The 13,751-nt window shown below is 38.9% G+C and overlaps 1 protein-coding gene across 3 annotated transcripts in view; it reads left to right on the forward strand.

Moving 5' to 3' along the window:
* Positions 1 to 13,751, forward strand: part of KLHL3 (kelch like family member 3) — a 940,384-nt gene that overhangs the window by 437,311 nt on the left and 489,322 nt on the right. For all 3 annotated transcript variants that reach the window (XM_044068978.1, XM_044068980.1, XM_044068979.1), the window contains one exon: positions 5,028 to 5,190. In XM_044068978.1, the coding sequence (XP_043924913.1) occupies positions 5,028 to 5,190 (163 nt within the window). The remainder of the gene's footprint in view (positions 1 to 5,027; positions 5,191 to 13,751) is intronic.

Here is a 13,751-nt window from a genome sequence, read left to right on the forward strand (position 1 = left end):
ATCTTAATACTAATACACAAAACTATGTACATCTTCAAATATTGAAGTTTTATTCTCCTAATAGGAACAGTTGTCCCAAGCTGACAGTTACACGAACAGACTTGGGTTAACCTAGAAAGCAGGTTGTCCATGCTAAGATGCATTGCACAGCCCATTCTTCTAAGTGCTATTTGGTTTTGTCTTATCTTTATTGCTGCTGCAGACTGGTAAACATTTGAATGCTTTCAGAAAACATTCTCTCTTAGCCATTGAACAAAAGAAGTATTCTGTGTTATTGCTCTTTATCAGATTGTCTCCATGGAGACATGAGAAGCAGATACATACTCGCTTCTGTAAGAATTTATTTACTTAGCCTAAGCATTATTATATTCAGTGTTCTTTTTTTATTTATTTGCTGTCTCTTAAAATGTGTTACTAGATCAAGCCAAGGTCATTCCTCTGTGCAAGAATGAGAAAAAGCACATAATTTTTTTTTTTTTTTACATTGCAGTGCCTACATTTCCTAAAACTGAACAAGAAGAAAGAGAAAAGAAGGGAAAAAACACTTGTATCCCCATTACATTTGGAAATAACTGAAAAATAATTATAGCATTATGCAGATTTGATCATGCAGTACAGTGCAGGGGGTGGGGGCGGGATGTGGATTTCCAGTGAGATTAATTTATGGTCTGATCTTACCAAAGAGGGATATACTTCCGGTGTGGAGCATTTTGTCCCCATGTTTGTGATGATCAAGTCTAGTATATTGTCTCCTCTTGTGGGAATGGTGACTAGTTGTTCCATTGCATTTGAGTTTATGAATTCTAGGAACCTAGCTGATCATCACAAACATGGGGACAAAATGCTCCACACCGGAAGTATATCCCTCTTTGGTAAGATCAGACCATAAATTAATCTCACTGGAAATCCACATCCCACCTCCACCCCATGCACAAAAGACCACAGTGAAGAACTTCTCAAAAGCAAACTTCACACTTCTTAAGACTGAAGTGGTATCCTTCAAGGCCCCTGGACCAGTGGAAACCACAACCCACACTGCTGAATCATTTGTAAATGCCTTCTATGGGCACCTTCAAGAATGCATGGATCATGCAATCCCAAATAAAACCAAGACCCATTCCCCCAAAGGCAGGCGCCCGGTCTGCTGGACCCCAGCCATAAACAAACTTTACAACAGGAGGAGGAAGCTACTACATGACAGAGCAAAATCCCTAAAAGGGAAGGCGTCTCTGATCAGTACTAGCAAAAAACTACGATCACTCATAAAATCATCCAAAGCCAACTTTGAGAGAAAAATCGCAAAAGACACAAAAGACAATCACAAGGCCTTCTTTAGCTATGTTAGAAACCTGGGTGGAAACTCCCAGATATGCTCAGAGTTAGTCCAAAATGACACAAAATACACTGAACCCACTGACATTGCCAACATTCTGGCAGACAGGTTCAGTGCAAATTTCTCCTCCCCCCCCCAAAAGGAGAAATAACTATCCCAGCAGAGTGTAGCCTCCCTAACATCTCAGATGCCCAGGTGAGAGCCGCCCTCTCTAAAGCTAAAAACACAGCATCAATGGGACCGGATGGTGTCCCGGGCTGTGTGCTACATGAACTCCAAGAGGAACTAAACCCACACATAAGGCTGCTGTTTAATCTTAGCCTTACTACAGGATACGTACCCAAAGAGTGGCGTACGGCAACAGTGGTCCCACTTCACAAAGGCGGTGCTTCTACGGATGCTGGAAATTACCTCCCCATAAGCTTGACGAGCCTGGTCTGCAAAGCTATGGAGAGGATCATTATGGAACTCATAAACAAAGACATTGAGGACTTACAGACATTGGATTCTACCCAATTTGGCTTTGTCAAGGGCAGATCCTGCCTTTTGAACTTGGTCAACTTTTTTGAAACGGTCACTAAGGCCATTGATGAGGGTAAGGCAGTTCACACAGCCTACCTTGACCTTGCAAAAGCCTTTGACACAATACCCCACTCGGGTATCATAGACAAACTCACCAGCTTAAATGTAAACCCATATGTCACAAGATGGGTTGCAAACTGGCTCAAGGACAGAACCCACAGGGTCAGAGTTGCTGGAGCTATGTCAGACTCTAAGCCAGTCACAAGCAGTGTCCCACAGGGCTCAGTCCTGGGACCCCTCTTGTTCGGCATTTATTTTTTGAGGTACAGGCAAACATAGGAGGATTGTGGCTAACAAAGTTCGCAGATGACTGCAAACTGGGCGCCATAATTGATACTCCAGCGGACACAAATATCCTTCAGAGAGGTCTCATAGAAATGGATAATTGGTACCAGAGCCATGGCCTTAAGCTGAATGCCAAAAAATGTATAGTCATACCCTTTGGGAAAAACAAGGTACCGACAAATTACCACATAGGCGGTAATCCATTAAGTATGGAAGAGGTAATCAGGGACCTAGGGACCCAGGTTGACAGTAACCTCTCATTTGACACTCACATTGCCAAAGAGGTTAGGAAGACCTTCTATATTGCCCACCTTATCATGAAGGGTTTCACATCTAGATCAAGAGAGGTCATTGTGCCCCTGTACTCTTCTCTTATCAGGCCAATGATTGAGTACAATGCCCCATTTGGGATGTATCTCACCCGACACCTGCAGCAGTTGGAAAGACCCCAAAAGTTCCTCACCAAGAGGATAAAGGGTCTTAAACATATGTCATATGCTGCCCGACTGAAAAACTCCAGCTCTATTCAGTCGCATACTGCCTACTCAGAGGTGATCTGTGCCTGACGTACAAGGCCATGTCCAATCCTGAATTAATGGACATGCTCCACCTCAGAAAATCCAAATCCATCAGAGCCACGAGAACAAGTGACTTAAACCTCAACACAGAAATAAATAGGACATGCTGGAGGGACAGATTCATAACCCAGAGGCTCCCTACACTCTGGAACAGAATCCCAGTCCATGTTAGGCAGAGCCCCTCACTGACTCTATTCAAGAGAAATCTCGACGAGTGGATGGGAGATCATAGATTTACCCCGGGGGTCTTCTCTGTGTCACTACTAGACAGAAGCATAGTAAACTAAACCCTATAAGGGCATAGTATTCTCATCCTAAGGGGTGGTGTAAGCCACATACACTCTGGCTAGGCTTATAAATGCCTTAGGGCAGATAGCCTAGTACGAACCTATGAACCTAAAATAGTACTGTTAAGAACACAGTTTTGTTTTACTTACAGATAACTCTCCATCCTCTTCACCTTTGCTAAGTGTTCTTCTAAACATTAATGACTTGAAGTAGGGTATATGCATTAGAGTCCGCTACAAGTGTAACAAAGTCAAAGTCCAGTATTTTCAGTTTTTTTTGTGCTGTCATGTTTCACAAATATTATGCTTTCTATTTTTATTTGTCAATTTCCAAGTTGCTGGTTTTATTCCTGTTTATCTCCATCTCCCAAATCGAGTGTCTGTTTAATTTGCAATACACTCTTGGTATTTCTAGTCAACTCTTGTGCTTTTTTTATTTCCAGTGTTTCAATGGAAAATGCTTAAAAGAAAAGGTTTCACTGGCACAGTCTCTCTGTGGTCTTTATTACCAGAACAAGAAGAAGCAGAATCTCCTTCTGTTTCACAGCTCAAGTTTGGTGGACACACTTTGATATTTCCTCCTTAGCACATTTTGCATCAAAAAATGATTTTGTCCCTCCAGGAAAGAATATTCTGAAGATAGCGGTGTACAGCAGTTTGAATCTCACCCCTGCTTCTTGCCATAACCTAATTAGTGGAATAAATGCACTCCTCTTCTGCCTAGTGTTTAGTGAGTAACCGTTTTCCACGAACACTCTGTATCCCACTTTTAGTACTTTGTCCTTCTGCCAGAGTTTTGTCAGAATCTGCTCCTGCAGGTAGGATTACATCTTTACTATTAAAGGTCTAGGTTGCTTTCTCATGGCCAGGTTTGGAGCATACATACAATGCGCCTTTCTAATTAATAATGCCTGCTGTGGAATACCAGTCCAGTTGCTTATTTGTGCTTTCATAAAATTAATACAGTCTGTTCCTTCTAGCTTCCCTGGTACAGCAGAAAATCTCAGGTTTTTCCTATGTGTTCTGTCCTCTAATTCTATTATTTTTTTTAAGCATTTCATCTTGTGCAGTCTCATATTCAGCCAGCCTTTTCTTCATTTTGACCTCTGAGTTTTGTGTTTTATCACCTCATCTGAATATCTGTTTAAAGCTGATTCCATTTTTTCCAGCATTTTGTTATTTGAGTTTTTATAGTCCTACAGTGTTACATTTATTTTAATCAGCTCCAAGTACATTTGACTTATTTTTTCTAGATTACTGGAAATCATGTCTTGCACCAAAGCTGGAACATGCACTGCTTTTTGCTGAACAGCTGCAGAATTCTTCCCAGTCAATGTTTTTTCCTCACCTTTTGTGATTGATTTTCTTTTAGTTTTTCTGAATTTCTTTTTTGCTGGCATCCAGGTAATACACTTAATTAGCCAGTTATTGAAATTTATCCAAAAATACAAATTTACTCTCTCTCTCTTCTGAGTTTCTGTTTTTACACTGAGAGAGTTGAAGTTATGCTGTTACTCAGTGTGCAGCCAGATGGTTCTTGTCTTGTGCTCACTACCTGATGGGGCAGGCTCTGGAACTTCGCTGCCATCGCCACCACCTGAAATGGATAAAGCATTTATATCAATTGAATGGATGGAAATATTTTAATGGAGTGATAGCATCTGGTTTTGTATTTATTTGGTCCTTGTAAAGACCACAATTGTGTAGTGAATAACATTTGTAACAATTAGTCAAATTGTTTCGCAACAGAGTTCAAATTAACCAGTTATTCTGTGCACTTCTTGATGGCAAAAGTCTTGATGCCAAAAACATTAACTGTCAGAATGGTATTCATTAAAATTAAATTTTCATGATAAGTAATTGTTTTGTTTTGAGATTTGACTTGCACTGTGATGCATTTTTAATATGTTTATTAAACACAGTAAACAAATCCTAATATTTTACAAATTTCTGTTACTTTAGGTCCTATTGCCAGCAGCCAGTCTCTTACAGTTAATGGATGTCCGTCAAGCATGTTGCAATTTTCTGCAGTGCCAGCTGGATCCAACCAACTGTTTAGGAATCCGTGCATTTGCCGATGTGCATACCTGCACTGAGCTTTTAGACCAGGCCAATGCATATGCAGGTGAGGATCAACAGTAACACGTCACTCTGCAGCACTGCTCTGGACTTGTTTTGCAGGTCTTTTTTTCTTATCAATGGTCATATTTTCAGCTTTGATATGTACATGGTTCTATGACTCTTGGTCAAAATCCTGAATGATCAAATTGCACATGTTTGACCTTGGTACATCGAACAAGAAAATATTAAACAACGAAAATACTGAAACAGAACAGATGAATACTTTCCTCTTGTGATCTACCACAAATGTCAAACATAATTTGTCTGTATAGTGGTAGTGTTATGGGAACATTTTTATCTAAAGTAAAGTATAGGGTTAGGGTTAGGGTGCATGGTTAGGTTTAGTTCGTATTAGCTGTGTGGGAAGGGGGTCTTTCCCACCTTTGTAATATATGTTAACCCTAGCCCCTCCACCTTACCTTAGGAAAAACGCTTCCTGTAACATTAGCTCTAGACAAGAGGTCTATGACACAAAATGCATACAACAATAAACACACGCATCACGTCTTTACCCTAATGTACCCCTTGCCCTAACCCTTAAACACTTCTAAAATCTATATCTTTACCTAGCCTTTTCCCTAACCGTAACCCATGCACAGTTACTCACACCTTGTCTCCCACAGACTCGTACACCTGGTGCTGTAACTCACACTCATCTGCAAAATCTTATGCATTTAATAAAAATGCAGTCAGTTAAATCCCTCACACATGGCAAACGTTCAGTCAAAAGATGATCTGACCTAATGCCAGTGTCCCAAAATTGCATGTAGCTATATATTGTATGCATGTTTACAAACATACAGGACAGTTTATAAGTCTGCAACGCGTAATGGAAGCAGCGTGTTTGTTTGTTTTTTTGTTTTTTATTTCTGTGGCATTAAATCCTTTCTTTTACTTGAATTTTATAAAATACCATGATTTCATTTTATTACTTAGAACTGCACATAGTTTGGGACTGTAGCCTGTGCCAGAGAATGTCCTCTCTTCTTTCTTCACAGGGTCATATAATACTGTTAATATTTCTATGCTGCAATGTTTTTTCCCCAAAAGACTGCAGAAGTGGCATATGGTCAGTGTAAACCAACATAAGTTTATTTTATGTGGACCTGCATGCCCAGTTATGGCTGTAGTCTCTGCCAGAGAAAGATATTACCCCCTCACAGGTTGCATGATTATAAATAGCTGAATAATCTGGACTGTTACCTTTTCCAGGGATTTGGATGTGGGGGTTCATCTATGACTGATACAATTTCTACTTGTGTCTTGTCCGATTCCGTAAAAGATTTACAGACTTTTCCACTGATTGGGTCTTCTACATCAACAAGCAGGGGGTGACACAAGCCAATAGTCATCTCAATGTTGACAGATTGAGGATGGGCTGTGATTTAGGTTTAGATTTACAATAGCCACCCCGGGTAAAAATGCACTGAGATGATCAACATAGCTTGTACCTGAATGAGATAGTCATGGAGCCTGAAGTGGATCATAGGCCAGTAAATGGAAATTGTGGATCACTGGTCCCCTACAGGGTGCTGTATTTTAATATGAGGTCTGTCCACAAAAAAGACTGGCATCATTGCTTATTGATATGTGACAGTGAACTAACACGATTTTGACCAAGGCATGGGTCATTTCTATCTTAGGGTTTCACTTGGTTTCATTAGTAACTGTGGCACTTCAGCACACACTTGATATAACAGTCTCAAGGGAGGGGAAAGTGTTGCATTTTAAAAGTAAGATGAACCCAGTCCTTATCCTGTGTGTATTCACCACTCTAGTTAAGAATGCCATGGGGACACAAATGAGGTTCCTTCTCTTTTATTGTCCAACATGTAGTGCAGGATGTTTATCTAACACACTCTAAACAACTTGGTGCTGATTCATCAAAATTGGTTAATGCTGAGTGGCTTCAATATGTGTGTCAACAGTGAGTCCCCTGTTTTTTCTAAAGATTTTGTAGATGTCGTGATGGATATCTCTAGTACTTGTTTCTCTCTGTCTTATGGAATTACCACTGCCACTCATAAGCATGGCCACGTAATGGACAAGAACTTATATCTTAGGCTGTTTACCTTTTGCCTGAGGATAGAATGATTTTTATGGTCTGACCATCACTTGCTCTGGTTTAGTCTTGAGGGTACCCCTATCTAATCTTGCCTGATGGTGAACTGGTCAAGTTTAGAAACTTGTGAAATACCATAGGCACTAACATCTGTCCTAGATCATCTTCTCTTGGACTACAGTGTTCTGGTAATCAGATATAGTAATTATTTGATTGTGAATCTTGATCTGTTCATCCTTGAATGTATATATCCTGTTCCTGTACAGGTGAGAAAGTGGTCATGTGATACTGAGGTTCATTCTGTGCATAAAGCGGCAGTATGAAATCTGTAACAAAGCATGCTGCGTAACAATGTTGTTTTAGATACCAGCATGAAATCTCCCATAAAAAAGCATGCTGCTTAATGATGATGTTTTCGATACCAGTATGAAAGCTCCTATAACAAAGCATGCTGCTTAACAATGTTGCTTTCGATACCAGTATGAAATCTCCCATAACAAAGCAATGCTGCCTAACTAGGGAGAGCTTACTGGCTAGCAGCTGCCTAGGTGTGGTCAGCAGACTTTGCATTCTGGCTTGCATGATCACATAGAAGGCTTTGATTTTACATTATTCTTAATTAGCTGCTAAATAACGTTTTAATTAGGTGGACCCCATTACTTGAAAGAAAACTTGTAAGTACCCAGAGGGCTTGCATTTATTCATAACCATGATTCATTGGATTTGGACCTAGGATGTGTTCAGTGTTAGTTTTACTAAGTTCTTGCATTTGCTTCCTAGTCTGCAACTCACAACTTGTGGATTGGACCTCTTCCAACTAGCCCACTAATGTCTGCCTAGATATTCTTGGTTTGACAGCATTAAAATTGTTCAGTCCTTCTTGAGGACTAATAGGTCAGTCTCAAGTATTCTGTTTTTGATCTGAGTATCCTAGAAAGTTGCCACTCTTTCTTCCCTTCCCATAGAAAGTCATGTGTTTATGCATTCTGATTCCATTCTTGAGACTCCAACTTTGGGATCCATGTCATTCCATGTTCTGAAAGTTGATCCTGTAGTTAGGGATCTGGGAGGTCATATCCACACTGAACTATCTTTTGGTCACTACATGTCCATACATATATATATATATATATATATATATATATATATATATAAGGTATTGTGTCTAGCTTCAGAGATGTAATCAGTCCACTGTGCTCTTTCGGTATGCATCTGTCCAAATACTTGTCACAAACAGAATGACCACGACACTTTCTCACTAAAAAAAAAAAACAAAAAACAAAAAAAAAAACACAACTTGCAAAAACTATGTTGACCATGTCAAAGTTTGTTTGTCTTTTGAGTATGATATAGTCTACTGAGAGGTGACCTCTACCTCTGATAGTCTGATAGACATTCAACAGACCCTATTCTGTCCAATTTGTTTCACATTCACATGACTGATTGCATTATAAATGTCCTCTCAAGGTCTCAGTTTGTTTTGCAAAATATATAGAACATGTTGGAGGGATAGGTTTGTATCATCTTCCACTCCACGTAAACCAAAATATTTCTTTCACTCTATTCAAATGTAATTTGGATGAACCACTGGATAACTGCAGATTCACCCCCAGTTTAGCACCCCTGTCCCTCATGTATGGGAACACCTGTAAATGTCACAAAATATCCCTGTTTGGTCCATTTGTAGATTATCTGTGTGCAAAATGCAATGGCTAAAAACTGTTATGCGAATGTAAGGCTAGGCTTCTTATGACTGTCAAGGATAAATAGCCTAGTAAGTACCGATGAACCTATAAGGTGCAAAATGTCAGTGGGAATCTAAATGATTGACTATTACTTCTGGACCAAGTTTCAGCTGTTATCTGGTCATGCTTTCCCCAGTTGAGATATATCACCCATGTTAAGCACTTTATTCAACCAGAAGATGAACTAGTGCCTGTGAAGGCCTTGATAATTTCTCAGATAGACTATGGTAATGCCATTTGTCTTTTAAATTCAAAAAACAGCTTGACAGATGTAAGTAGGCACAAAGCACTGCAGTGAGTTCCTTGACTCATAAGTTCATAGGTTCAGTTTTTAACCCTATGACCTACTTGCCTTCAAGAAACTTATTTGTCCCTGATATTTTTGGCTACCCATATGCGTACTGTAGATCTCGTAGCATTCATCAAATCAATGTTATGTTGACATATCTAACATTGACCCGATAATGGTGAAATGTGAATGCCGACATCTACCTGAGCATGCACCAGGGTTACTCCTCAAAACATGTTAAATTGTAAAGTGGTTTTGCTGGGTGGCAAGCCCTTCCATCACCATACCACCTATGTGGGAGGCTGCTACCTCCCCAATAAATATATACACAGACTCCGAGATCACATATTCCCCTTCCATGGAGATTGTTCGTTATCACACAACTGTCAACTAATGTGGGTTGACAATACATAGGTTGAATTTAGCTCCTATTCACCAATTTCATGTAAATTATATACATCAAGATTATTTTTGAAGGAAGTTCATGATCATCTTCTTCTGACTGTAATTTCATTCCAGAAACCTTGATGATGCAGTATATGCATTTGTCACTTTTTTCTTTGGATGATGTTTATTTTAGTAGTACATCCCTTAAACTTGCATTCCAGACCATAGGCATTCATATAGAACTGGATTGGACATCTCCTAATAGACTAGGCAAAAGTTACCTCTTACTAACTTGTAGAAACAAAATGTAATCACAGTTTAGAATGTCTAACCCTGTCCTTTGTGTCAAGCCTTATGACACTATATATATTGACATTAAAGATGAGATTGTTACATTTGCAGCAGGTTTATATTCTTTGTAGACTACCTTGGAAAATTTTCCTTTTATTAAAATAATTACTTTACCCTGTTTGTAACGGTCAGTGTATTTTTTTTTATATCTGTACTCCGTGTTCAGTTTTTATATCTCAAAAGATTAATCCAGAAAGAAGTAGTCTCAAAACAGATCACAGTGGGATGCAGCTGGAAGCATTTGTTGAGGAAGAACGGTAACCACTTGCTTAACCAGTGTTTTATACATTGAACTGCATATTAGTTGACATTAATTACTTTTAATTTGTCAGTTAGTTTCTTATGTGGAATAATGTTGAAAATTGCAGCAAGTCCAGGATAAGTAATACGTACTATTAGTCCTTAACGGGTGGATCTGTATCACATAGTCAAAATCTTATAACTTTGAACACATAATGTTCGAACCAATATGTTCAAAGTTACAAAACTTCAACTATGAATAAAAAAAAAAAAAAAAAAAATTGAAAACAAAATAAACTGTTTTAAGCAGGGGGCAAGCCTCCCTGCACCCCCAACACCCCCTCTGCTACTTAAATATACCAACTCTAAGATTGCACCCCATTGAACATAATGGAAACCTCCACTTATGGAGATTTCCATTGAAATGCTCGAACTTTTACACATTTGAACTTATGGTCTCGACCATATGTGGTTCGAACTTGTAAAAGTTCAGCTACATGATAGGAACTCATCCTTAACTATAGGTACTGCTGTTAACCTTTAAAAGAATGCCACAAAATTCAGAAGGCAGGATCTCTCTTTTAACAAATCTGTACTGTCACTGATGTAACAGAAGTAGGTCCCATGTGTCATTTGTAATAAGCTCCATTATAAATCTGACCTTGATTTTACATAGACTGTCACTCAAGATAATTGTTTAGGTCTGCCATATGTGAGAGACTGTTTATTTTGACACAACAACCAAAAAAAAGTACTTGTGACACGTGAATAAAAACACTTAGAAAACATGTGTCACGAGTATTTTTATTTTGGCTGTTATGGCAAAATAAACTATTTACTTCATTTTCAGACTCTGACCCTTATTTGGATTCCATCAGCAAACTTTTTGACTGTGTTCCTAGTACATTTTGTTCACTTACATCTTTGTACTCGGATATGCGAGAGACATGCCCTTATGCTAACATTTTCTTTTGTTGGAAGTCACCAGGTATTCATACCCCTCAACCTCTTAGCGCAAAAAATGTGGACAAACCCTAAAATAATGAGGAACAAAGGCCCAAAAATAAGGATAGATTTTATATATTGCTCTTATAAACTTAGAAAGTTTCTAGAATAACAGGATTCATGTTAGCATACATTTTATGAAGAATATGAAGTCTGAAACTCAAATGCTTGTCATTATTTAGTGACTTCAGTCATCAGTGATTTGCCAGAAACCACAACTTTTACGAGGAATAGGCCAACATTATGGGGCAAAAATATTGACAATCTGTGAAAATTTGGACAGTTGAGAGGTATGCAGATATTCTGTCTGGCACCCATGAAACTTGATTTTGTAATTTTATTTGTGACTGCGGTTTTGTCTGAATGTAAGGAGTGTCTCCCTTTGTTTCTGCAGCACTGCTCCTTTTTGGCATTTACTGCTCAGAAGTCAATGCCAATGTCAGTGGTCTCTGGCTGACTAATTTTGCAGATGATTGCAAGTTAGGTGCAGTCATTGAATCTCACACTAGCACAAATGTTCTCCAGGAGGGGCTGACACAGGCAAGCATCTGGTGTCAGAGTCATGGACTAAAACTAAATGCCAAGAAATGCATAATAGTATATTTTGGGAAGTCATCCATCCCTGGTAACTTTCATGTTGACAACACACCCCTTAGAGTTGACCCAGTAGTCAGGGACTTAAGGACACATGCAGATAGTAATCTAGCCTTTGACCATCACGTGTCTACAGTGGTGAAGAAATTATATTATGTTGTGCAACTTAAAAACAAAGGTAGAGCATGCAATCCAAGGAAGTCATTGTTCCACTGTACTCTGCATTCATCAGACCCATCATTGAGTACAGTGCCCCCTTTGGTATGTACCTAACCAGGCATATCCAACAATTGGAATGTCCACAGAGGTTCCTCACTAAAAGAATACAGGGCATATGTCCTGTGCAGAATGCCTCAAGAACTCTCTCCATGTATTCTGTCTCCTACAGGCTTTTGAGGGTAGATCTATGCCTGGTATACAGGGCATTGTCCGACCCAACTCTGATGGACATCCTGCATATCCACAAAACAAACAGTACCAGAATTAACCATTCTAAAGACTTAAACCTTGCTTGCGATATAAATAGGACCTGCTGGAGAGATAGGTATGTATCCCAGAGACTACCCCATCTATGGAACAGACTCTTCAACCATGTGAAGCAGAGTTCCTTGCTAACCTAATTCTAGTGCAATTTGGACAATTGTATGGGAAACCAGAAATTCATCCCTGGTTTGGCACCTATGTCTCTGATGCAAACTGGTAACTTGTAAATGGTTCATCTTCCAGGCCTAAACTTACAGTTATCAAGGGTACTAGAACTTGTCTGAGATTTGGGATGCATGGCTAGTCTTAAAAAGGCCCTTGTGGTCATTAGCCTAGCAAACACCTATGAACTTTGATGTATTTCTTTGTTTTATGTATGCACATAATTTCTGCAGGCATATTTGCTGTATTCTGTGGTCGAGTGATCAGTTTATTTATATGTTTACTCTCAGTTTTTCTCTTTCAGTTTTGTGGTGTAATTTAAAAATACGTTATTATTGCTTTCAACCTTTTTTGTCAATATCTTTTTGAATTCTCAACTAAACATTGACACAGAAGCACATATATTAGTAGAACAAAAAAAGATTTGTGTTTTCGTGCAGTACACATGCTCCTTTTTAATAGTTGTCATCTGTTTCGACATTGCATGAATTGCTCAGTTCCTATCTTCCCTTAAACCTTAGTCCTCCCCCTTCACATTATTCTGCATGTATTGTTTTCTATCTGATTTTTGGTTTCCTTTTTCTAAACGTCTGATCTCTAGTTTGTTTATATCATTTATAATACGCAGTACTTCAATTACAGTTTTACATTTTGAGTTCATTTTTCTAGTAATAGCTTCATGGGCAGCCAGTAGCACTACACTTGGTAAGGCTTTATTATATCTAGGCAATTTATAGCACATGTCCCAGCTGAAAAGAATCATTTCCTTAGTTACAATGATTTGCTTCTCCAACATTTTTGATAAAATGCTGTGAAGGAAATTTTTAAAATCTGCCAACTCGTTACCTTCCAAGAACACATGCTCCCGATTTCTTCTGTCTTTCCCATCATACCTCTATCATTTCATATGTCTACCTGAGGAAAAATATTATGACGTTTGCTTGGAGAATAAAAAAAAAAAATCTACGCAGAGATCATTCTCATCATCATCATAAACTCCTTTTTTCCCATTTTCTTCATGGGGTTGGGGTGTCATGTCAGCTGTTGCATCTCTTTATTCAAAGCCACTCTTCCACCTTCTTTGACAGTCTGACTGTCACTGGTCTCCTGTTACACAATCCATCTCTTTACTGGACGTCCTCATTTTTTGCCTTCGTCCTGTCTGTCCCAAGGCGTCTTTACCACATTGCCTTCTGACTTCCCACACTTGTGCCCAGATCACCATAATCTGCTCTCTTTGACCTTCT

The sequence above is a fragment of the Protopterus annectens genome, chromosome 4.part0 (assembly GCF_019279795.1).
Source record: "Protopterus annectens isolate FY-2018-M chromosome 4.part0, PAN1.0, whole genome shotgun sequence".
Classification (NCBI taxonomy): Eukaryota; Metazoa; Chordata; order Ceratodontiformes; family Protopteridae; genus Protopterus; species Protopterus annectens.